Raw genomic sequence first — 24,030 nt, forward strand, 5'->3', positions numbered from 1 at the left:
GTCTATATATATATATATATATGTATATATATACATATATATACAGGATGTCCCAACAATGTATACACAGTTTGAATGATAACCTTAATTTTTATTTACAAATAAGTAATGCTTAATAAAGTCAATTTATTTTTCCTTTTATAGCAAATATTTAAAATTTCTACCATTTTGGTCAATACAGTGCCGATAATGACACGGTATTCATTCACAAACTTGATTTTATTTGGTGTTATGACGTATTCCTGGTCAACCACGACTTTGAAATCTTCGAGTGTCGTCGATTTACTTCCGTAGACTTTGCCCTTTAAGTATCCCCATATGTTCTCACATCACGATAATAGTGCGCAAATGTTCTTTTCTGTTGAAAATAAGCTTTACTATCTTCGCCAAATTCTCTCGGAATGCGCGGCAAAATAGAGTTTGAGGTAAATTCGACTAATCGCCATAAATATTTTCTGGGACATTATATATATATATATATCTACACCAATCGTCGCAAACGCTCGTACCTTTTTAGTCTTGCTCATCCTTAGCTTATGTATTCCTAGAGCTTAATTAATCTATCGATATTTTTAACAGAATTCAGATCCACACGTCCTTCTAGGCGACGATTTCATCTTTCTCGTTCAAGGAGTGGCAGAGAGATAAAATTGGCATTGGTCTTTCATCAAACTGTTTAAACAGGAGATGTAAGTTAAACAAGATCAGCAAAAGCCTACTAATCAAGTTTTGACGATAATCTATTAAATAATTAACTGCGAACATACCACAAGTTGTACCACCAGACAGCTAAGAAGGCCGACTATATTTTGAGCACCTTGTGCCATTGTAATCCGATTTCGCTGTTTAGCTCTTTCTTTTCAGCTCACGCGCCGTATAGCGACCTTTCATGGAGATCATGGTCAGCCTTTTCACAAAAACGAAAATCAAACCATCTACAAATAGACGTGTGACTCTCACTAGCCTAGCTTGTTGAACGTTGCACTGCAGTACCAATTCCGTGCAGTGTTTTTCGCATTCGTTGCATATTAAATTGTACGCACACGTGTCGCATTAGTAATACACCCCGATCGTAGGATATTTGACACGCGTGCTGCGGGCATGTCGACAAATACAGAAGAAGTACACACATTAAACCGGCACACAAATCTAATCCGGCACGAAACATTGGGATCAATATACGGAACCTGCACGTGGCCTCGATATTCGAAGCGAAATAGGCCAATCTATCAGTTTGACGTTAGATATCCAGTAAATTAGAGCTTACTCTAATGTCTGTTATGAGAAGTAGGTTGGTTGAGTCCCGTTTTTGAAGTTGAGCCAATGCTCGAGCAATTTGAAAAAGCTAAAACGAAACGTACGGCTTCTATTGTGTTCCGACTGTCACCAATATCACAATCCGGGACCTAAAAAGAAAATAAAGCAGGCATGTGTGGACGATCGTGTATGATAAGGACTATTCACGTAAAATCACCTACCAAACCCGCCAGGATTTTGCTTTTGTTAGCTTATACCATTGTATTTTGCATGTGTGTAAAGTGCAGCGATTTCTTCGTAGATGACGAGGAGGAAACTTATGTCACAATGTAACTTACGAGAAGAAACGTCAAAGTGATTTAAGCTTTCAAACTAATTTTCATTCACAGACATCGTTACGATGAAAACCGTATTAGGTAAGGATTTAGGGGGATTGGAACCTACTTTTGCAATGGAACATTGCACTTATCTAGTGAATACCACAAAGGTATATACTTGACTAAATAACTTCAGAAAAAGACATTTAGTCTTGAGCAATAGTCTTGAAAAAGAAGAGCATATGCCGTTTAATAATCTCCCAAAAATCCTTTTTTGAATTAGAGTATGCTTAGAGTATTTTAAAGTAGTATAGGGGTACACTATAAATAGAGCTCCGGTAATTTTGTATCTTAACACTAAAATAATGCCACAAGCTGCAGGGCGTTGAACACTATGTTCTACATATAATGCTTGTGTCGTGGACCTTGCTAGACGAAAAGTGTTGTCGTGCATGATTTAGCCAATGAAGAAAACCATAGGGTAAGAAAAAAACTAATAAGCATGCTGGTAAGGAGAATGCTTTGGTACATCATTTTCGGTGTCGAGTTACCGTAACGTCCGAGATGTAACAAAATCTTAAATTTTAGGTGTCTGTTTTGTCGAAAGTACCTAAAAAAACAAGTATTGCCTTATATTTCATTTAGAATATATACCTTAGATTTATTAATTTCATAATCACTTCTATATCGCACGCCATCTGTCTTACATAAGCCGACTGCTTATTATTACGTTAGATCAAGTGTATAATCATATTTTTAAGGATGGTGTTGAAACTGCGGCCATAATTATAGTTATATATAAATATTTATGTTAAAACAGATGAATGCTTCAGTCTCGTTTTCCTCACTCAAACATTATTGTTTCCTTTGTAGTGGGTAGGTCAATTTACTGAACTTCTTAGTACTCAGCAGACAGCAACACGTACAGATTTAATAACAGTTATTGTAAATAGTATTACTGTTGCAGAAATAATGGCTCCTTAAAATTAACTACACCGGTCCCCCGAAAAGCTTCTCATTCTAGCCGTCTTCATCCCATCGTACATTGTCTTCAATGAAGTCACTTTAAATAGTTTCTACTGCTAATTTAACATCTGTCTATACCATTTAGTCTCCAACTCTATTTTGTAATTGTTGTGTTAAACCGAAACAAATGGTTAAGATCGTGCGTTAAGTCCACGTTCTTTATTTATATAAAGGCCAAAAAAGAAGAATGGCATCTGGGTACTTAGACAGGCGGAAGTCCGGCCTTTTGCCTACATTTCTGCATCAACGCTCGTAGCATAAACTGCTTTCGCGATTGCTCACGCACGTGCTGTAACGGAAATATTATAAAGCAATAACAAAACATGGATAGACTATGTAGATACATTAACTAATTATGTAGATAGGGTGTTGAATATTTCCAGTTCTAGCTAGTTCTATATTTTTGGTAAAATCAATTTTTACACAAATCTACAACATATATACACATAAATCACTTCATTGAGCTAAACATTGCATATGTGCTTATCTTTGTTGTATATGCAGATGAGATATTTTAGGCGCTATGACACTGTAAAAAATTGATTTCCCTGCAGATTTTTTCATCAAAACTCAATAACCACATATGTACTATATTTTACTTTGGATCAGGCTTCATTCAGGATCATTTTTGCTTAACATTCTTGAAAGTTGTAGGGAATTATTATTGCTTTTATGCATAGCCGACATGGTAAAGTTAACTTATTAAGTTACTAAGCTATCAAAAAAATTAAATTGTTTTGTGTTCCTTATTGTAATAATCAAGTCAAAAGAAATGCATATATTATACGTGACAATGTCGAACTGTGTAACGACCACGCGATGGAAGTACATAGATTCCGCATAATATAACAAGCACATCTTTTCTTTCTGTTATTTTTCTCCACTTACTTTCAAAAAGGTGTCTAGATCAATAACGCCTTTCCGCAAACCCTCTCCAAGGTAGTAGATGGCATCTTCCACTGCACTTTCCTCGGCATACGCCTGAAGAAGTTGGCGGTATAATGGCGCTGTAGGAGTAACAGCGTTGTCTACATCAAGACCCCCTTTTTCCGAATCCCACGACATTTGCTCGATTGACTATGAGAACAAAGGATGCAAACGTTATTTCACATAAGAGAGTTTTGTAAAACAAAAATAAGTGTGAACACGACACATCAATTTCCTTTTCAATAGTTATCTAGCAAACAATACATTTGAAACATATTAACTGTGTGGGCTTGTCTACGGCCATGTGAGCTTCTAATGCATTTTATATTACCACAAAGTTGAAACCGTTTGGCGGTCATAAATAAATAAAACGCGAAAATTACCTGTTTGAGTTGTTCACTCTTTTCTTTCAGTACGGTGAGATTTGATTCCATTTCCCTACAATCTCTTTCCATATCGGACATATAACGGTCTAACTTCTGCTTTCCCGCCTGTAGCTCTTCATTCGTTTTTCGAAGGACTTCTTCCTCGGCTTTGGACTTTTGCTCAAATTCAAGTGCTCTGAAATAATTAAATAGAATAATAAAGTTTACGGTTTCTGGCCACATTGACCGAACACGTTACGACTTTGAAAATGTAAACTAAAACTGCTTCTCAGTAAAGCTAAGTCGTGAAATTATAAGTTTCACAGATACACCATATTATTCTGCGTAAAATGCATGATTTCCATATATACTTTACAAATACAATTAGGACAGCATTTTTGATTTAGCAATGTTCGAATTCCTTAAAATTTTTGGCCTACTGAAAATGTTTTAAGTCCTTTGGATAGCTTGCTTTCTGCGTCATTTCTACAAAATAAGCACTTAATGGGAGTCCAAAGCTATTTTAATAATTCATTTCGCTCAGGTGTATTAAAGAATGAACGTATGAATTCATTATATAAGTCTTAGTTTATATTAATATCTGCGTATAAGCTTATTATAATACTTTTGCATACCTGTCAGTAATTCTACTTTCCACAGCTGACAAGAGGCTTATGCGAATGTGTTGGTCCGTTATACTGAGTGTGTTGTTGTTATTCGAGTTGTAATTAGGGTTGTATGACGGAGTACTATTGGGGTACATGGCAGTACCACCGGGGGTTGGCATTGGAAATGCCACAGACATGCCGGTTGAGCTTGGGTAGGGCGTAGACTGTGGCTTAGATTGTGCAGGTCGCGAGCTTCCAGGAGCATTTGGACTTTTGGAGAACACTGGGGGTTGTTCCCCGAAGATCATAATCATCACCTATTCATAGGGTATTGAATGTAAGTGAGTGGCGAGATTATACATCATCACATAGAGCAAACATGTTCTTCGTCATAAATTATGTTTCTACTAGAGTACACAGAGGCATGGCAGATAAACATACACTGGGTAGGTCTGCCAACAAGTGAAAAAAACGAATCCAGGGATGCTTAGTAATCAATGAAGTTTTAATAATATTCTAATAATGAAATATATGCATATAGATTCTAAAAATCATTCTTATTCCTTACGTGACCGTATAAAGCAAGCAATTAATTAACCTCATGCTTTGATAGATATACATTTTTATTGGCATATATTCTTCTTGAATGAGGACAATTTACATTGTACAAGTCCTTCCTCGGATTTGATCTTTTTTACAGTGCATTCTTACAGTGAGAATGTTTTATCGCCGCTAAAACCATGTTGATAGACTCAAGAGTTGTATAATGCTGTCTTTTGTTTTTAAAGCCTATCTAGTAATGATAATGTTGTTACCAAAAACTGTGGACAAGCGATATATATATATATATATATATAATAGAGAGAGAGAGAGAGAGAGAGAGCTAGTTCTTTCCTAAGCCTCGTCTCTAAAATTGTATTCAAACAAAAACTAGTGCTTCTATATTTTTTTTTACATATTCCAACAGTGTCACTCCTGATGTTCTTGATCATTTAATACAACCTGTCATTTCAAACTGGGATCTAAAAAAAACAGGATTAGCTACTTCAAGTCCCGGCAAAAGCAAACACTATACAACCTATGTGAATAAAGGAACTTATCATGCAGATATCTGATTTGTACTTCTACAAACTATTAATACCCGAGCATATGTGAAACTCAGAGGTTAAATGAGAAACTTAATGGTTTGGGAAAAACATACATTTTACTAGAAATTCTTCTCTGCGTTAAATATTGCCTCGTATTCTTCTATCAATACCTTGATAAAGAATGATTGTAGAGCAGTACTTTCGGCAACCTGACGCAAGCATGAATGAGGCCCCAATATAGTAACCGCGAAAGGGAATTTTGAGTCAAGTTTTGAGCGAATATTTGTTTTTACACATTTCAGCAGGGGATTCTTAAGATAATTTTTACACAGAAGACATCATTAATCTGAAGTAACTTACTATCTACTTTATATCATATGAGGCTAATGCGTTGGCATAAGATGTATGTTCTTTACAACTATTTCATTTTTTGTAGCAATGCAGGGAAAACAAATAATTTTCTAATCTACCACGATAAATAGAACTTTGATGAAGAGAACGTGATTTCGTTTAACCAACCAAAATACACATAGTTATTCGAAAATCGTCTGTTTGACAGTTCTAACCTATTCTTTTTAATTGCTTAATGTAAACATTTTCTTTACCATCAGCTTGGCATTAATTTTAAGTAAAACGGCTACGTACTCCGAAACAATAGTTCGATTAGTTCAAATTCGCCCGCCTTATTTTCCTTGGTCACACTTTAGCTGACGACATTTCCAGGCATGTCCAGGCTAATGTTGTTCTGCATGGGATTATTTCGTCTGTTTGTGAATGTAGGTTCAGGACTTGTCCTTCTGCTTTTTTTTTAATGTAGAAACAAGTCTTTTCTGGGTGTATATCTGTGTATGTGTGTGTTCGAGTGTCAATGCAAATGCTGTTCTGAAATTATTATTGGGTTAGAGAGAAAGGAACAGAAATTGAATACAGAATAATTTATACGATTCTACTAATGGTACGACTAATGAGTCAAAGAATGTCAACTAGCCAACAGTCAGATGCGAGTCTGCGTCTATAATGCGGAGTTTCTCTGTGAGCGATGTGATTAGACATTCTTTGTGCAAGGAGCCGCCGCGTGCAGTGTTTCTCGTCAGACTCGTCGTCATTATTATCGCTCTTGTATTAAACTGGACTCCGTTCGTATAAGGTGCTGTGAGCTTGTGCGAAATAGTGACGGCTAATACCTCATACGCAAAAACTCGATCGTGCACAATCAGTGGATATCATCATCGTCGTCTCGATCACCGTCATTGGAAGTAGGCTACCTGTCTGATAGTGCATTCTAGAGTGCAGTTCAGCATAACGGGGGAGGATGGGTCCACTTCCAGCTGCTGTGGAACGCTGCATTAATTCGGTACATAGCATTAAAATATTATCCCAACAACTGACATTAATGTATCATTCACCACATCGATGTTAATAAGTATCGTTACTGTGAGTCAGAGTATTAATAGAAATAAAAAAACAACTTGGTCTCGGCTAGCTATTTCATTAATTGTCAAGTCTGTGTTAGATTTCTATCGCGGAATAATTGATATCATCATACGCATAAACAGAACCTATTTATTGCAAGGAGGTCTCCCACGATCTTGTTCAAACATAGATCGGTATAATATCCTTATGCAAATGAATCGCTTGCTAGGTCTAATGGGATATGACGCATCTACGATAGGGTAATTTTTCATGATTAAGTTCATACAAGTCATTTGTCTAACTTCACTTTACCACAAATCTAGTAACCGTGCTCTGTCCACTCTATACAAACGTGGGATGTTGATTAAGACTAAATTGTTTTTAAAGTTATTACACTACTTAATCAAATTTTTTAATTCCCGCGTCCAGAGCATATATAAACATATATACGGGAGAACTAAACAGAAGAAAACTGCGGCATAATGAGAAGTCAAAAAAGATGTTGCATTTCAACATAGATATGCTGCAACAGCAGCTTAGCTAAAGTATAGAATTACGTGTTACTTTCGAGGCCGCGACAGTGAATAGACATGGCTTTGAAAAAAGAAAGAGGGTATGAGGTAATGCTGTTGTAAATAAATTGCTCGCTTTTCATGTTCGATTCAGACTCACTCAAACTTCATCAATCTCAAAATAAAAAGAGGTGGCATAACCTAAACGGTGTTAGAGTTTATCGGACAAGATTGAGATTGCGATTTTTCAGCGAACACGCTTAGTTTTGCGATATTATATTAAACTTCACCGTAAGCTATGGAAAATCCATTACATTTATGATGTTCGTACTAGGCCTTTGCCGTCGTAATTCGAGAATGCAGTTATCAAAATTTACTTGGTCAATTGGATACTGTACAAAATACTGACAACAAAAAACGTACAACATCTTTTTCGGATTTTATTGATGAGCTTCAATTAGTAGTGGTATAGTGCGGCTATTCAATTTTGTTATTAGCTTGTACATAATGGGTTACTTTTTGATTGCTTTCACATAAAATCAAATCGTTTAATTACATCTATGTGAGAACAAAGATCGTAGTGGACGGGCGAAAAGAACTTTGCGATTACAAGTATACCCACCAGTTGTGCATGAAAAAGCCCGTAAGGTAATATTACAAAAAAGTATCAAAAGCGAAGCGGCCAAAAGAACTATCTCCATGCGTAAAGAGTTTTTTTTACGAAGATCGCCGCAAACATTTCTATTTTGAGAGAATTACTTCTATTGTAAACGACTATGGTTCAATGTGTTATTATGTATTAGGATGTTTAACTAAAAGTCTTTGACGGATTGATACATCAGAGTTACCAGTACATGCAGAAAGCCCGCGCCGACATCAAGCGTGTGACGCAACAGTACCGTGGCCTTATTCCAAAAGCAGAAACCTTCATCTTCAACAATGGCAGTTCCAAGGAGCTCGTGTGCCTCGATGGTAGGTTGGACCAGAAATGACAAGACTCTCAATCATTGTTTTTTGCTTAGCGTGACATAGATTGGTATAATTCAAGTAGAATGATGCAAACGTTTATATTAGCAAATTCATAGCATTATTCAGTATATTACGAATTTATATTATGTAACATTATATCATTTGGGTGAATATTAGACATGTCTTCAGTGACGTGAAAGGTGCGTTAAGGGTTACGCTGTGAAAAAGCAAATCCTGCTCAAACACAAAATAATATATATAGCTGCACGACTCCTTGCAACACACACACAAATTACGTGACAGTTTTCGACAACTGTGTCAGTACCAACTTAACAACCAACCCGACTCCATACAATCTAAATCGTTGTGTTATTTTTTGAAATAGTTAAAAAAGAAGTCCTGCTCAACACGGTTTTACTACACTTGGGAATTTTCTAGGGACAATTCCTGTTCGATACAAGAACGTAACGTACAACATTCCGATTCGCATTTGGGTCTTGGATATACATCCGTACCACGCGCCCTTTTGTTACGTCTGTCCAACACCAACGATGCAGATTAAAACCTCACAGTACGTGGACGAAAGTGGCCGGGTCTATCTACCGTACCTACACGACTGGAATCGCAACAGCAGCGATCTCATAGGAGTTATACAGGTAGAGGATATGCTGGAAGCCTGAGTGAATCGTAATGAAAGTCTATACGATCACTTTGAAAGGTTTAGTCACTTTGAAAACTTTATCTGCGAATTTCGTATTAAAATTGGCTAGAGGTTCATCGTCTAAAAAGCCAGGTCTGCGTTTTGCGTTACGGAACAACAACGTCGCGTACTGGTTAGCGGTTCACCGAAGCACACAGCTATGTATTTTGGGTAGGATTATCCTATCTGTAAGTGAATATATTTATCCTAATTAAACGTCTGCTTAACTGTGCTACTAAAAGTAACTTCATTGATTACTAAGCATCCCTGGATTCGTTTTTTTCACTTGTTGGCAGACCTACCCAGTGTATGTTTATCTGCCATGCCTCTGTGTACTCTAGTAGAAACATAATTTATGACGAAGAACATGTTTGCTCTATGTGATGATGTATAATCTCGCCACTCACTTACATTCAATACCCTATGAATAGGTGATGATTATGATCTTCGGGGAACAACCCCCAGTGTTCTCCAAAAGTCCAAATGCTCCTGGAAGCTCGCGACCTGCACAATCTAAGCCACAGTCTACGCCCTACCCAAGCTCAACCGGCATGTCTGTGGCATTTCCAATGCCAACCCCCGGTGGTACTGCCATGTACCCCAATAGTACTCCGTCATACAACCCTAATTACAACTCGAATAACAACAACACACTCAGTATAACGGACCAACACATTCGCATAAGCCTCTTGTCAGCTGTGGAAAGTAGAATTACTGACAGGTATGCAAAAGTATTATAATAAGCTTATACGCAGATATTAATATAAACTAAGACTTATATAATGAATTCATACGTTCATTCTTTAATACACCTGAGCGAAATGAATTATTAAAATAGCTTTGGACTCCCATTAAGTGCTTATTTTGTAGAAATGACGCAGAAAGCAAGCTATCCAAAGGACTTAAAACATTTTCAGTAGGCCAAAAATTTTAAGGAATTCGAACATTGCTAAATCAAAAATGCTGTCCTAATTGTATTTGTAAAGTATATATGGAAATCATGCATTTTACGCAGAATAATATGGTGTATCTGTGAAACTTATAATTTCACGACTTAGCTTTACTGAGAAGCAGTTTTAGTTTACATTTTCAAAGTCGTAACGTGTTCGGTCAATGTGGCCAGAAACCGTAAACTTTATTATTCTATTTAATTATTTCAGAGCACTTGAATTTGAGCAAAAGTCCAAAGCCGAGGAAGAAGTCCTTCGAAAAACGAATGAAGAGCTACAGGCGGGAAAGCAGAAGTTAGACCGTTATATGTCCGATATGGAAAGAGATTGTAGGGAAATGGAATCAAATCTCACCGTACTGAAAGAAAAGAGTGAACAACTCAAACAGGTAATTTTCGCGTTTTATTTATTTATGACCGCCAAACGGTTTCAACTTTGTGGTAATATAAAATGCATTAGAAGCTCACATGGCCGTAGACAAGCCCACACAGTTAATATGTTTCAAATGTATTGTTTGCTAGATAACTATTGAAAAGGAAATTGATGTGTCGTGTTCACACTTATTTTTGTTTTACAAAACTCTCTTATGTGAAATAACGTTTGCATCCTTTGTTCTCATAGTCAATCGAGCAAATGTCGTGGGATTCGGAAAAAGGGGGTCTTGATGTAGACAACGCTGTTACTCCTACAGCGCCATTATACCGCCAACTTCTTCAGGCGTATGCCGAGGAAAGTGCAGTGGAAGATGCCATCTACTACCTTGGAGAGGGTTTGCGGAAAGGCGTTATTGATCTAGACACCTTTTTGAAAGTAAGTGGAGAAAAATAACAGAAAGAAAAGATGTGCTTGTTATATTATGCGGAATCTATGTACTTCCATCGCGTGGTCGTTACACAGTTCGACATTGTCACGTATAATATATGCATTTCTTTTGACTTGATTATTACAATAAGGAACACAAAACAATTTAATTTTTTTGATAGCTTAGTAACTTAATAAGTTAACTTTACCATGTCGGCTATGCATAAAAGCAATAATAATTCCCTACAACTTTCAAGAATGTTAAGCAAAAATGATCCTGAATGAAGCCTGATCCAAAGTAAAATATAGTACATATGTGGTTATTGAGTTTTGATGAAAAAATCTGCAGGGAAATCAATTTTTTACAGTGTCATAGCGCCTAAAATATCTCATCTGCATATACAACAAAGATAAGCACATATGCAATGTTTAGCTCAATGAAGTGATTTATGTGTATATATGTTGTAGATTTGTGTAAAAATTGATTTTACCAAAAATATAGAACTAGCTAGAACTGGAAATATTCAACACCCTATCTACATAATTAGTTAATGTATCTACATAGTCTATCCATGTTTTGTTATTGCTTTATAATATTTCCGTTACAGCACGTGCGTGAGCAATCGCGAAAGCAGTTTATGCTACGAGCGTTGATGCAGAAATGTAGGCAAAAGGCCGGACTTCCGCCTGTCTAAGTACCCAGATGCCATTCTTCTTTTTTGGCCTTTATATAAATAAAGAACGTGGACTTAACGCACGATCTTAACCATTTGTTTCGGTTTAACACAACAATTACAAAATAGAGTTGGAGACTAAATGGTATAGACAGATGTTAAATTAGCAGTAGAAACTATTTAAAGTGACTTCATTGAAGACAATGTACGATGGGATGAAGACGGCTAGAATGAGAAGCTTTTCGGGGGACCGGTGTAGTTAATTTTAAGGAGCCATTATTTCTGCAACAGTAATACTATTTACAATAACTGTTATTAAATCTGTACGTGTTGCTGTCTGCTGAGTACTAAGAAGTTCAGTAAATTGACCTACCCACTACAAAGGAAACAATAATGTTTGAGTGAGGAAAACGAGACTGAAGCATTCATCTGTTTTAACATAAATATTTATATATAACTATAATTATGGCCGCAGTTTCAACACCATCCTTAAAAATATGATTATACACTTGATCTAACGTAATAATAAGCAGTCGGCTTATGTAAGACAGATGGCGTGCGATATAGAAGTGATTATGAAATTAATAAATCTAAGGTATATATTCTAAATGAAATATAAGGCAATACTTGTTTTTTTAGGTACTTTCGACAAAACAGACACCTAAAATTTAAGATTTTGTTACATCTCGGACGTTACGGTAACTCGACACCGAAAATGATGTACCAAAGCATTCTCCTTACCAGCATGCTTATTAGTTTTTTTCTTACCCTATGGTTTTCTTCATTGGCTAAATCATGCACGACAACACTTTTCGTCTAGCAAGGTCCACGACACAAGCATTATATGTAGAACATAGTGTTCAACGCCCTGCAGCTTGTGGCATTATTTTAGTGTTAAGATACAAAATTACCGGAGCTCTATTTATAGTGTACCCCTATACTACTTTAAAATACTCTAAGCATACTCTAATTCAAAAAAGGATTTTTGGGAGATTATTAAACGGCATATGCTCTTCTTTTTCAAGACTATTGCTCAAGACTAAATGTCTTTTTCTGAAGTTATTTAGTCAAGTATATACCTTTGTGGTATTCACTAGATAAGTGCAATGTTCCATTGCAAAAGTAGGTTCCAATCCCCCTAAATCCTTACCTAATACGGTTTTCATCGTAACGATGTCTGTGAATGAAAATTAGTTTGAAAGCTTAAATCACTTTGACGTTTCTTCTCGTAAGTTACATTGTGACATAAGTTTCCTCCTCGTCATCTACGAAGAAATCGCTGCACTTTACACACATGCAAAATACAATGGTATAAGCTAACAAAAGCAAAATCCTGGCGGGTTTGGTAGGTGATTTTACGTGAATAGTCCTTATCATACACGATCGTCCACACATGCCTGCTTTATTTTCTTTTTAGGTCCCGGATTGTGATATTGGTGACAGTCGGAACACAATAGAAGCCGTACGTTTCGTTTTAGCTTTTTCAAATTGCTCGAGCATTGGCTCAACTTCAAAAACGGGACTCAACCAACCTACTTCTCATAACAGACATTAGAGTAAGCTCTAATTTACTGGATATCTAACGTCAAACTGATAGATTGGCCTATTTCGCTTCGAATATCGAGGCCACGTGCAGGTTCCGTATATTGATCCCAATGTTTCGTGCCGGATTAGATTTGTGTGCCGGTTTAATGTGTGTACTTCTTCTGTATTTGTCGACATGCCCGCAGCACGCGTGTCAAATATCCTACGATCGGGGTGTATTACTAATGCGACACGTGTGCGTACAATTTAATATGCAACGAATGCGAAAAACACTGCACGGAATTGGTACTGCAGTGCAACGTTCAACAAGCTAGGCTAGTGAGAGTCACACGTCTATTTGTAGATGGTTTGATTTTCGTTTTTGTGAAAAGGCTAACCATGATCTCCATGAAAGGTCGCTATACGGCGCGTGAGCTGAAAAGAAAGAGCTAAACAGCGAAATCGGATTACAATGGCACAAGGTGCTCAAAATATAGTCGGCCTTCTTAGCTGTCTGGTGGTACAACTTGTGGTATGTTCGCAGTTAATTATTTAATAGATTATCGTCAAAACTTGATTAGTAGGCTTTTGCTGATCTTGTTTAACTTACATCTCCTGTTTAAACAGTTTGATGAAAGACCAATGCCAGTTTTATCTCTCTGCCACTCCTTGAACGAGAAAGATGAAATCGTCGCCTAGAAGGACGTGTGGATCTGAATTCTGTTAAAAATATCGATAGATTAATTAAGCTCTAGGAATACATAAGCTAAGGATGAGCAAGACTAAAAAGGTACGAGCGTTTGCGACGATTGGTGTAGATATATATATATATATATATAATGTCCCAGAAAATATTTATGGCGATTAGTCGAATTTACCTCAAACTCTATTTTGCCGCGCATTCCGAGAGAATTTGGCGAAGATAGTAAAGCTTATTTTCAACAGAAAAGAACATTTGCGCACTATTATCGTGATGTGAGAACATATGGGGATACTTAAAGGGCAAAGTCTACGGAAGTAAATCGACGACACTCGAAGATTTCAAAGTCGTGGTTGACCAGGAATACGTCATAACACCAAATAAAATCAAGTTTGTGGATGAATACCGTGTCATTATCGGCACTGTATTGACCAAAATGGTAGAAATTTTAAATATTTGCTATAAAAGGAAAAATAAATTGACTTTATTAAGCATTACTTATTTGTAAATAAAAATTAAGGTTATCATTCAAACTGTGTATACATTGTTGGGACATCCTGTATATATATGTATATATATACATATATATATATATATATATATGTATATATATACATATATATATATATATATATATATATATAGGTAAATGTATGTGTAAATGAGCCAATGTTTTGGTAAAAGAAAGCCCTATGTGACCCCGATGATCTGCACTTAAGCAACCTGTGCCAATGGCAAGTCCTTACGTAAAACACACTACCTCGGTTCACAATTGTAGTCAGGGAAGAAACAGCTAATTTTCGGAAGCTAATTGAAAAGCTAAGTAATATCTATACCGGCCTTACTGGTATATGATTTAATCGTGAGTAATTGAAGCTATTATTTAATTCTAGTACTAATAATGTGTTTTAAATCTGCTTTGTACCAAACACAATTCAAACATGCCATTTTAAAACTACTATGTTGACAATTAAATAAAACTGTAAAGACATTTTTGCCAGACCCGACACCGTAGACGTCTAAAAATATAAATCGAAGCGTATTTAGAAAAACACTGTATATCTATTCGCTAAGTTTTATCTTTTAGAAAATTAAAAGAAAAAAAAGAAAAACTCATCTTTCTTCAGGTTTCAACGCACTTCCATTATGGCGGACATAACGGAAGCGCACAGCTACAACTTTCAAATCTGTTCGGTACGGCGGATAACATGGGCTTGCCATTTAATGATACTCTTCGCTTGTTACGATCTGACAATGATACGGATTCCTTAAATGGAACACCGATATTGAGTTACGCCGCCTATCCACTTGTTGCAGTGGTCCACTACAAGGTAGAGAAACTTATGAGAATATCAAGCATATCGTCAATGTCCGGCAACTCCTTTCACTGAATATATTATAATGAGTTTCATTCGAGCCAACCTTAGACGAAGGCTTCTGTACGAGAAAGGCAGAGGGGTTTTTGAAATCTATTGTTCCTGTAAGGCTTCAAAGTGTATGCAAGCTCTGTTGTTGTCAGTTAGGTATTAGGCCCGACTTGACGTTAAAACGCTCTTTTTACTTTCAGTTTTACGGTTCTGCAGATATCGGTTTACTCATTAATTAGGTCTTTCCTTTTTTGCATGATTATGGTGCATTTTCATTAGTTTGGAGTTCACGTTACCATTAAAACAACATCGATTACTCTGTATGTGGAGTGCCTAACTCTGCTTGGCTGTTTCTTCTACATAAATACTTAGCGTCCATTGTCTTCTTTGTGCAGATAAGCACCTTACGTAACCTGTTAACAATCCCATTCCGATTGCTTACGTTACCCGTGGATGTGGCTCGTGCTGTTTGGAGAACAAAGGAAGCACTTCAGAGGCCTGTCGACGCGACAATGTTGGGTCAACTGCACGACGATCTACACAAACTAAATGCCACTTCCTTGCCCAAAAAAGATAGCTCGTAGAAAGCTTGTCGATCGAATAACCCAGTCATCAAAACACCTTATATTTGGATTATCACTTATGTTGGGGTATTTTTAGTCATTAGAACTCTTAATGGGTTCATAAGAATCGGATTCCAAATTAGCCAAGATTTAACAGTTCTTGTCATATATCTGCATCTGATAGATGCGGAGAAAAGCAACTCATACCAAGAATATCAGTTTATAGTAAATCGATTTTGATATATATGATGTGCCTATAGCACTGCATCTGTAGGCGGTGAGTCGACCTAATGGAAACCAAAACATCTATTTCAAACTCAGCTATGAATCCACCTGGTATATATGTATATTCAGATGTATCCCCACAGGGAACGTCTAATTTATAAATAAATGTTTGTACTTCTGAATATAAAAAGCAATATTTCTAATCGAATCATGTGTCGTTATCTCAGTGCATGTTAGTGAAACACTTTCTCTTGTGAGTTATTTTCTAAATGACACCTTTTAGGTTTGCCATGTAATAGGTCAGGCTTCTTTTCTAACTACTGGCTTCCTTGAACCAATAAATAGACATTTTTATACATGTCTACTAGTCCCTGAAGCATTTACCGTTTCGTTGAAGATAGCCATGTTAAAGGATTGTATTCATTTGAATGAAGTGTTCAGCTTCGTTATGCCTACAGCTTACAAATATACGAACTGGTATAGAAAAGGAGAAATCAAGCAACTAGCATTATTTAACAAGATGACACCGTATTACAAAATAGCCCACGTAGTTTTGTAAAATTATGTGATTACCCAACTATATAAAAGCGATAAGGCTTGATTAAGTCATCAACATGCGTGTTCAACACGCACAATTTATTTCTTGTTTTTTAAAGTTTCAATGATCATTTATATAATAAGACACCTAATTTATAAAATCGGTACTAACCATAGCAGTAGCAGAACAATTTGCAATATCTACATGATACGGCGACATTGCCGTAGTGCGATAATTATCTAGCTCCTGGCTAACTCCATACATAGGTCGCTTATTTTTTCGTTGGAGGTTCCTGGTCCTGTAGCGCTGATCGGATACCAACTTTTTTCAATTCCTCAACGAGATCACCGTTTTTATGCATATCCATGATAATGTCGCAACCACCGACAAACTGTCCATCAATGTAGACCTAGAAAAAAATATCTTTTGCCAAATTTGGTAGTCTGTTCAGCGCTTTTATCCAGTGATATTTGACCTAGATATCACACGTTTTTCACATAAAATGTTGGACCTTTCAGCACCTATGTACCCAATATATAATGTCTAAAGTTGCAGTTCGTATTTTCGTATGTTGCAAATAAAGTCTTTTCTGAATGCTGACTAAATTCAACGATTCTAAATCATTCCAACGCTTTTGGAAATTCCGTATAACATTGGGTATCGAACCTTGGACCTACAACTATTAAATCCTACTCTGCATCCATAACAAGTGGTAAATATGTGCCTTAAATTATATGTTGGTAAACACTGAATTTATTTCGATGCTACAATACCTCTAACTAGCAAAATCAATTCAATCAATTCAAGAAATAAAAGTACTGCCGAAATGGAGCACATCGCTGCCCATAGAACCATGACCAAATGCAAAACTATAATTGTTAAAAAAACCTCTCAGAAAACATCTTTTAGAAAATAACGGATGCTTACTAGAATAATAACAATTGTTTCTCAGTTATTCATTATATTTATATATCTAATCTAACATTTGTATTACGACCGACACAATCTGTTTGAAAATTCAACCCTTTTTTAATTTAGGTTACATGATATCGAGTGAGGGTCCGCTAGCGAAAACGTCGCTGAAATATTTGTAGATCTACTCGAATCCCAAGCTGAGTCCAAAAGAAGAGATCAATCTTTAAATCGAATAGCAGTCATAAAGACATATTTGGAAAAACAACTTCTCAGACGTCACACGGGTGGCTAAGTTTGTTATCTAATTATATGCACACCTGCCTTTCATTATTTCGACAATGTAACCAGTTCTAACCTGAGGAATAGTTGGCCATTGCGAAAAATCCTTGATTTCCTGTCGTAAGCTTTCGTCTTGAAGGACATCGTACGCATCAAAGGGTACATTATGCATTTTCATCACCTGTACGACCGCATTGCTGAAACCGCAACGAGGCTCTGAAACCAATTCAGAGCACATATGACAAGCACTTGAAACAACTTAACCTATCAATAAGTTCAAGAGACAGGACATCGTGCGCCTGATATGATGTTTGCAGTGTACGCAGGTTTCGAGAAAAACATTTTATAATTTTTCATCATCTGTAAAAAAAGGTCATATGCATACTACGATATGGGTATCCGCGGGTGGTCGTGAAATAAAAGGTAGAACAGCTAAAGAAAAACGTGACACGAAAGAATAATCGACTATATTATAAAAACAAAATGACTAAATTTTGGGCTATGGTTCAGTGAATTGAAAATTGTCTTCTTTTCAGTTATACTGGTACTCCTTTATGTTCTAAAAGGAATCATTTTAACAACAAGTAAGTAATGCATTACAGATCACTACAAGTGAACAAGGCTTCTGAGAGTATCATTCAGTTCATTTTATCTGTATTCCGAATTAACAAATTTCTTCACAATACAATGTACGACGCTTAGAAAAGTAAAAAGCTATTGAACGCATGATTTTAGAACTACTTGCATCCTAAAATGTTGTTCTTACCATCAGGTACTCCTTTCATGAACACAACTACTTTACTCTTTTTTACCATATTCTCGATGTGTTTATGTTTGGCCTCGGTGGCGAAACATCGCACACCCTGGGTTACAATTTTGCGTAGATACATTATCTGCGCTACTCGTTCTTTTTCTACCGGCACAGAACTGTTAGCATAAACGATCTGAATGTAATATTCGGATTTTGATTCTACTGCTCCAAGTTCGCTTCCTTCGAGTTATCAGTATATTTCCGCACGATTGGACTGTCGCGAGAAGAATTTCGCTAGGAAATGTGTGCCATCTAAAACCACTGATCAGTAAAAAAAAATAGCATCATTATGGGAGCTTATTTGAGTGTCGTATTCCGGATACATTTATACTATTAACGGGCAGTTAAATATAATAAGAAATTAAGTTTTGTTATTATGTTTGAAAGGGTTCGAGGTACGTCCGAAATTTACAAGCCCTAGATACCTGCTAAAGACTGATGCATGTAATATCAAAAAGGGGGGTAGTCCCTGTCAACAGCCGGAAGGCCTGTATAACGTCGATATAATGTGATGTTTGGTTGATGTGTATTCAATTTTAATACTACAATAAATTCGCCTATTGACAATTATTGGTTACCGATTAGAAAGGAAAATTAAAGAAAACTGATTCAAGCTGGGGTAACGAAGACTACAGAAGTGCTCCCTACAGCAAGGTCGAGTAGATAGGAGTATACTAGTGAACAATTGTTATTGAGGTTTCGGCAACCTGTGTCTATGTATGTGTTTCATATGCCTGCCTGTGTGCGGCGGCAGTGCATCTGTAATGTATTTATTAGTCATTAGCCGCAAGGAGTGACCCCACACCGAAAAAAAAAAAAACGTTTCTAACGAATTACTCGCCGTAACCGATTGTCGTCGAGGAATCATCTTCATCAACAGCAAAACAATAAGGTTTATGACTCTTTCATGTCAATAATAGCTTAGTGAGTAACCAAGTTGTGATTACGATATAATTCGGATTCCCTTAGATGCTAGTACACTGTAATGGTAGGAAGAAAAGCAGAACGAGCTAAAGCAATGGAAAATACGCCCATTCGTGAAAACTATAGACTGGGTATCTACAAATTGAGCATTAGTTTAGTATAATGCGGCTTAAGTCCGCTCGTTCTATAAACATAATAATAATAATAAGGGATCGTTTTGCAGTAATAAACGAAGCACTAAAGCGATGTAAATTAAGCAAGTTCAAATAGGTGGGCATTCCTGTTTGAGCAATTTTGCACGATTTTTATATATATATATATATATATATATATATATATATATATATATATACAAACGCAATAGTCCTGGTGTGTGCGTCTGCTTTGTGCGATAAATACGATAACAGTTAATATAACAAAATTTGATCATCGAAGTAACTAGTAAGCTAAATTGCAAAGCTCTCTTACCACCATAATATTTTCAGATTATATATAATATCAATGGTTCTGACACTTTGTGCGCACGTGCTCAATATTATTTCCCTTTATATATATACATTTTGCTTAATTTATATGAAAAGTAAACTGGTTATGAAAAATGCACCCATAGCGTTGCTGTACGCATCGATTCATGTACTTGATAAACATGTTGACTATTTTTGATGTACACGGGCTATCTGCTCCCACCCTGTTAATACGATAATCAATTTACTTTCACGTGAAATTGCGAAAATACGCTCTTTTAAAATCGACAATTCACGCGGTACAACCACTTAGAAAGGATATTGAAAACTGATTATTGTTAATCTTATCAGTAATTTATTATGCAAACTCTTTTCTATGCGGTAGGAAATCTTCGATTGTGCCAAGTAAATGGTGTAAGTCATTGGCTGGGTACCTGGTTTGTATGTGGCACTTGGCTTTAAATGCATATCTCCATGCATGACTCTTCATTGCTTTCGTGTCGAAAATGCCGAGCTCAAATCGACAAATTTTTCTTCGTGAAACCTAATAAATTATTTCGTTTTACCTCAGAAAGAACATGCTGTTTCTGACCTAAGTTACTCAATGAAGAACGGCGTATATGCATGCGTGGAACCGAGTCGATTTTTGGCGGACAGGTGAAAATCTAAAATTCCTTTTAGGAAGGCAAGTTTGATCCTATCGATTCGAGGTGCCGTTAAGTAGTTTCTCCAGTTGGCTCAGTGACGTTTACAACAGAAGGCTTTATGGGCTTTAAATCAATGGAAGAAACCCGAGAGTCTTGAATGTTCTCTCTTCGATATGCGCTCCGAACAAGTTCACGCTTGGCGATTTCCAAATATGTGCAACGTTTTATTTGAAAGTTTGGCTATTTCATCAATTTTCATCCGGGCCGGAGAAAATAACATTGCAAATGACCCTTGCAAAAATGTAAAGTTCCAATTTTCAGCAAAGGTTGTTTAGAGGGATGAGGCTACGTTTAAATTGAATTCATCAACATAATATACCAGACAACTGTAAATCATCATGTTGCGCAAAGACACCACGTAAATTTACTAGAAGTTACAGTCTGATGCAGCATCTCACGCAAATAGTTGGGTTCCTTCTCCTTTGACAATACAAACTTATGCCACCCACCTGAGTTTAGTACGACAATTTGTATTCCTAAGCATACAGAAAGACTTTGATCCAAATGGCAAACTTTATTTCCAACAGAACTGAGCTGTTACATACTATGACTGTGATGTGAGACCATATCTTAATGAGAACCTAACAAACAGGTGAACTGGAAGAAGCCCTTATAGGCAAATTTGCCCGTTCCCGGATCTGACAACAATAAGTTTTCTTGTGGAGGTATATTAAAGGTACAGTATACACCAGAAAGCCGACGACACTGAGGCTTAAAAACCACACTTTGGCAAGAATGCTAATGTTCGTTAAAGTTTCGACCAAATCGATAAACAACTGGTAAATTTAATGTAGGCCTGTAATGAGCTTTAAGCAGCGCGATATGCGTTCACCTTCGAATAAGCTAGAGCTAATTTTGTTGCTTGATACTATCGGGGCATACTCCTTGGGCACTCGTGATCCCACCATGATCTGTTTGCCCTTACCTTCACCTTTTCTGTGTGTAAAAAAGAACGTTGCATGATTTTAATTGCACGAAAATACTGAGACGGTTATAGGTTTTATACAGTCTTGCCCCAGTTCATTCAATATGGACTTCTCTTTTTGTTTAAGTATTTATTTACACCCGCTTTGACCTCTGTTCTGACTAAAAACGTGCTGAGTATTTACTTTCCCTTCGCTGAATTCATAATATCTACCAAGAATCTAACTTTTATTTCAGTTATCTTCGTCGTGAATACTTCTACAACTGAGGTGTTTGTTGGTACGATACAAGTTGGAAGTGAGGTATAGGTTTCCACGCAGTATCCCTGGTCGTCCCGTATATCCAAAATCATAGTTTTCTACCGGCCCGCTTGCATATCAAACCTTCCATCCTACTGTATGCACTGCTAGGATAGTAGATACTGAATGCCAAAGCATACTAACTATAGCCATGAGATAAATTCTATCTCTGTCGATATGAACAGCGTGAGCAGAAATAGAAAAAACGCCAGAGTGGAGATTTTTAGATCAAATTATCATTTTTTGTAATGAATTAATCCAAATACATAAAGTTGTCACTAATTAAAGAAACCTTTTTCCGAGACAAATGGCTAAAAGGGATCATACATACATATATATACACCCTATTACATAACCTAATTATTGAAAATTTAGTTTTTGTTTTCAGCCACAGCTACCTCCAAACATTGTAGCGCTCACTATTATTGATTGCAACATATCTTGCATTGTAAATTATTATTGGACAACAATTCACATCGTCTTAGGTTATCTCAAAATAGCTTACGCCTAAGCTCAGACGAGGCTTTAGGGCTAGTAGGAAACTCTGGCCTATCAAAATCCCATTTCGACTTATATGACCTGATATGTAAACAGTATGTACTATAATTGTTTACTACACAACACGCTCTACGCCTTTACTGAACGTTTATCATACGAACTTTATTGAATCGAGTCAATTTTTTTTTTTAATTATAGCTATATGTATTGTGAATCTAACTATTTACTATTTTTTAAACGATTAGCATTTGAAAATATTTCTATATTGAAAAAGAAGAACAGATACTAAGTATGAGTTCTATTAATAAAAAATAGTGATAATAAGGTGCCTTCGCGTTTATTTTAAGCGTGTACAATAATCGCTGTACGTAGTCGCTCCCGATGGGAGGTCTTTTCCTTAAATGTCAGATAATAATAATAATAAAGAGACGTTTGAAGAAATAAACTAAAATATATTGTGTTCACGGCTGCTCAGATGAGTTTTCTAATAGCAGAATGCGAGGCAGAGAACTTTTGTGCCGAAGACTTGGTGGAGCGCTTTGCGTGGCGAACCCTTGGTCCACAGAAAGATGACCGTTTCGACGCCAAAAGTCTTGAAGAGGCTTTCAGGGGCGAAATTGAACAGTTAAGGCTCGAGTACGACCATCGGTGAGTGTCGACCGCTATTTAAATAGCAGACCCTTTTTGAAATCATGCAATCTATAATATCCAGGATTTGAAACGGACCTCGCGAAAAGCGAGTGATATGTACACCTCTATATAGAAAGAATATTTGCCGGTCAATCAGTCGCCGTTTCTATGTTCTTTTGTTTACATATTTAGGGAAAAACGATGCCAACGATTAGAAAAAGACTGCAGTGATGAGATGGAGAGGCATTGGAGACGTGTTGAGGATCTGCTCGACAAGAATAAGCAAAGCCAACGCACGTACAAAAACCTCGACACACATATAGGACGCGTAGCTGCCAAAGTCGTTTATCTTGGTGACCTACTAGAGTCTGTGAACACACCGAGAGCTCGCGCCGAGGAAGCCGAAAAGTTGATGCTAAAATTCGCCGACTTCCAGAGTGAGGTCAGCGACGTTCCGCTGTCAAAGCAGAATATCTATGAAAATTCTGACTTAATTCAAAAGCTGCATCTAATCGCGCAAGAACTTCCCTCTGGAGGCAAATTCGACGAGGCGAAAGCTCGCATAACAACGAAATACTCTCAGATCGAAAGCGATCTTATTGACGAATTTCGAAATGCCCATGAGATTGGCGACGTGGAAAAGATGATTCAACTTGAATCAATCCTTGCTCACTTTAAGGGCTTCCAAACATGCGTCGACACATTCATAACGGATGCCCAACGTGGCGCATACATAAGATCCGATGTGTTCCAGGATATTATACCTCTGTGTAGGAACACGCAAAATCTAGTTGTTCAGGTGTTTAACAACCCTAACCAGATAATGGCGAAATTCATCACCCACGTGTATACAGTAAAACTACAAGATTACATTACGATACAACTTCAAGTGAACGACAGAGGAGACTACCTATCGAAGCTTCTTTTGATGCATACGAGTACAGAGAAACTCTCTGAGGAGTTGACAAAATTCAAGATTGACTATTCATTGCTTCAGAAACTTTCAAGGCAGATATTTCAAAAGGATCTAGATGGGTATATTAACGTCGAGATGC

The 24,030-nt window shown here is 36.8% G+C and overlaps 6 protein-coding genes, 1 long non-coding RNA gene and 1 pseudogene across 8 annotated transcripts in view; 4 read left to right on the top strand and 4 right to left on the bottom strand.

Annotated features, from left to right (window-relative positions):
- The window catches only part of LOC111251496 (uncharacterized), a 2,792-nt gene extending 1,752 nt beyond the window's left edge, over positions 1-1,040 (bottom strand). The window contains exon 1 of the mRNA XM_022808128.2: positions 768-1,040. Within this exon, the coding sequence (XP_022663863.1) occupies positions 768-827 (60 nt within the window). The 5' untranslated portion in view covers positions 828-1,040. The remainder of the gene's footprint in view (positions 1-767) is intronic.
- The window catches only part of LOC111251497 (glutaredoxin-related protein 5, mitochondrial-like), a 29,082-nt gene extending 25,164 nt beyond the window's left edge, over positions 1-3,918 (top strand). Inside the window, exon 3 of the mRNA XM_086991482.1 lies at positions 3,499-3,918. Coding sequence (XP_086847608.1) covers positions 3,499-3,543 — 45 coding nt within the window. The 3' untranslated portion in view covers positions 3,544-3,918. The remainder of the gene's footprint in view (positions 1-3,498) is intronic.
- LOC111251493 (tumor susceptibility gene 101 protein-like) lies at positions 2,205-4,946 on the bottom strand. Its single transcript, XM_022808124.2, has 4 exons — positions 4,528-4,946; positions 3,911-4,088; positions 3,489-3,677; positions 2,205-2,889 (listed from the first exon to the last, which is right to left on the bottom strand). The coding sequence occupies exons 1-4, from the start codon at positions 4,812-4,814 to the stop codon at positions 2,803-2,805; spliced, it is 741 nt and encodes a 246-aa protein (XP_022663859.1). The 5' UTR covers positions 4,815-4,946; the 3' UTR covers positions 2,205-2,802.
- Positions 4,947-6,332: 1,386 nt separating this feature from the next.
- On the top strand, positions 6,333-12,226 carry LOC111251190 (tumor susceptibility gene 101 protein-like). Of its 2 annotated transcripts, XM_022807553.2 has the most exons (7): positions 6,333-6,942; positions 8,356-8,485; positions 8,921-9,138; positions 9,614-9,903; positions 10,343-10,520; positions 10,754-10,942; positions 11,542-12,226. In XM_022807553.2, exons 1-7 carry the CDS (start codon positions 6,901-6,903, stop codon positions 11,626-11,628), a joined length of 1,134 nt encoding a protein of 377 aa, XP_022663288.1. In that variant the 5' UTR covers positions 6,333-6,900; the 3' UTR covers positions 11,629-12,226. The 2 variants fall into 2 exon arrangements, with proteins under 2 accessions (XP_022663288.1, XP_022663289.1); XM_022807554.2 differs by lacking the exons at positions 6,333-6,942; positions 8,356-8,485; positions 8,921-9,138 and adding an exon at positions 9,145-9,370.
- Positions 10,513-12,998, bottom strand: LOC147755624 (uncharacterized). The gene is made up of 2 exons (XR_015328380.1): positions 12,758-12,998; positions 10,513-10,932 (listed from the first exon to the last, which is right to left on the bottom strand). It is a non-coding gene; the product is annotated as an uncharacterized LOC147755624 (long non-coding RNA).
- A 511-nt stretch (positions 12,999-13,509) lies between these two features.
- Positions 13,510-16,194, top strand: LOC111251191 (uncharacterized). Its single transcript, XM_022807555.2, has 3 exons — positions 13,510-13,663; positions 14,959-15,162; positions 15,594-16,194. Exons 1-3 carry the CDS (start codon positions 13,604-13,606, stop codon positions 15,780-15,782), a joined length of 453 nt encoding a protein of 150 aa, XP_022663290.1. The 5' UTR covers positions 13,510-13,603; the 3' UTR covers positions 15,783-16,194.
- A 393-nt stretch (positions 16,195-16,587) lies between these two features.
- On the bottom strand, positions 16,588-18,734 carry LOC111251192 (glutaredoxin-related protein 5, mitochondrial-like). Its single transcript, XM_022807556.2, has 3 exons — positions 18,485-18,734; positions 17,795-17,934; positions 16,588-16,933 (listed from the first exon to the last, which is right to left on the bottom strand). Exons 1-3 carry the CDS (start codon positions 18,606-18,608, stop codon positions 16,796-16,798), a joined length of 402 nt encoding a protein of 133 aa, XP_022663291.1. The 5' UTR covers positions 18,609-18,734; the 3' UTR covers positions 16,588-16,795.
- Positions 18,735-18,938: 204 nt separating this feature from the next.
- Positions 18,939-24,030, top strand: part of LOC111251300 (exocyst complex component 5 pseudogene) — a 5,414-nt pseudogene continuing 322 nt past the window's right edge.

Source organism: Varroa destructor, unplaced genomic scaffold, assembly GCF_002443255.2.
Source record: "Varroa destructor unplaced genomic scaffold, Vdes_3.0 BEIS01000005.1, whole genome shotgun sequence".
Taxonomy (NCBI): domain Eukaryota; kingdom Metazoa; phylum Arthropoda; class Arachnida; order Mesostigmata; family Varroidae; genus Varroa; species Varroa destructor.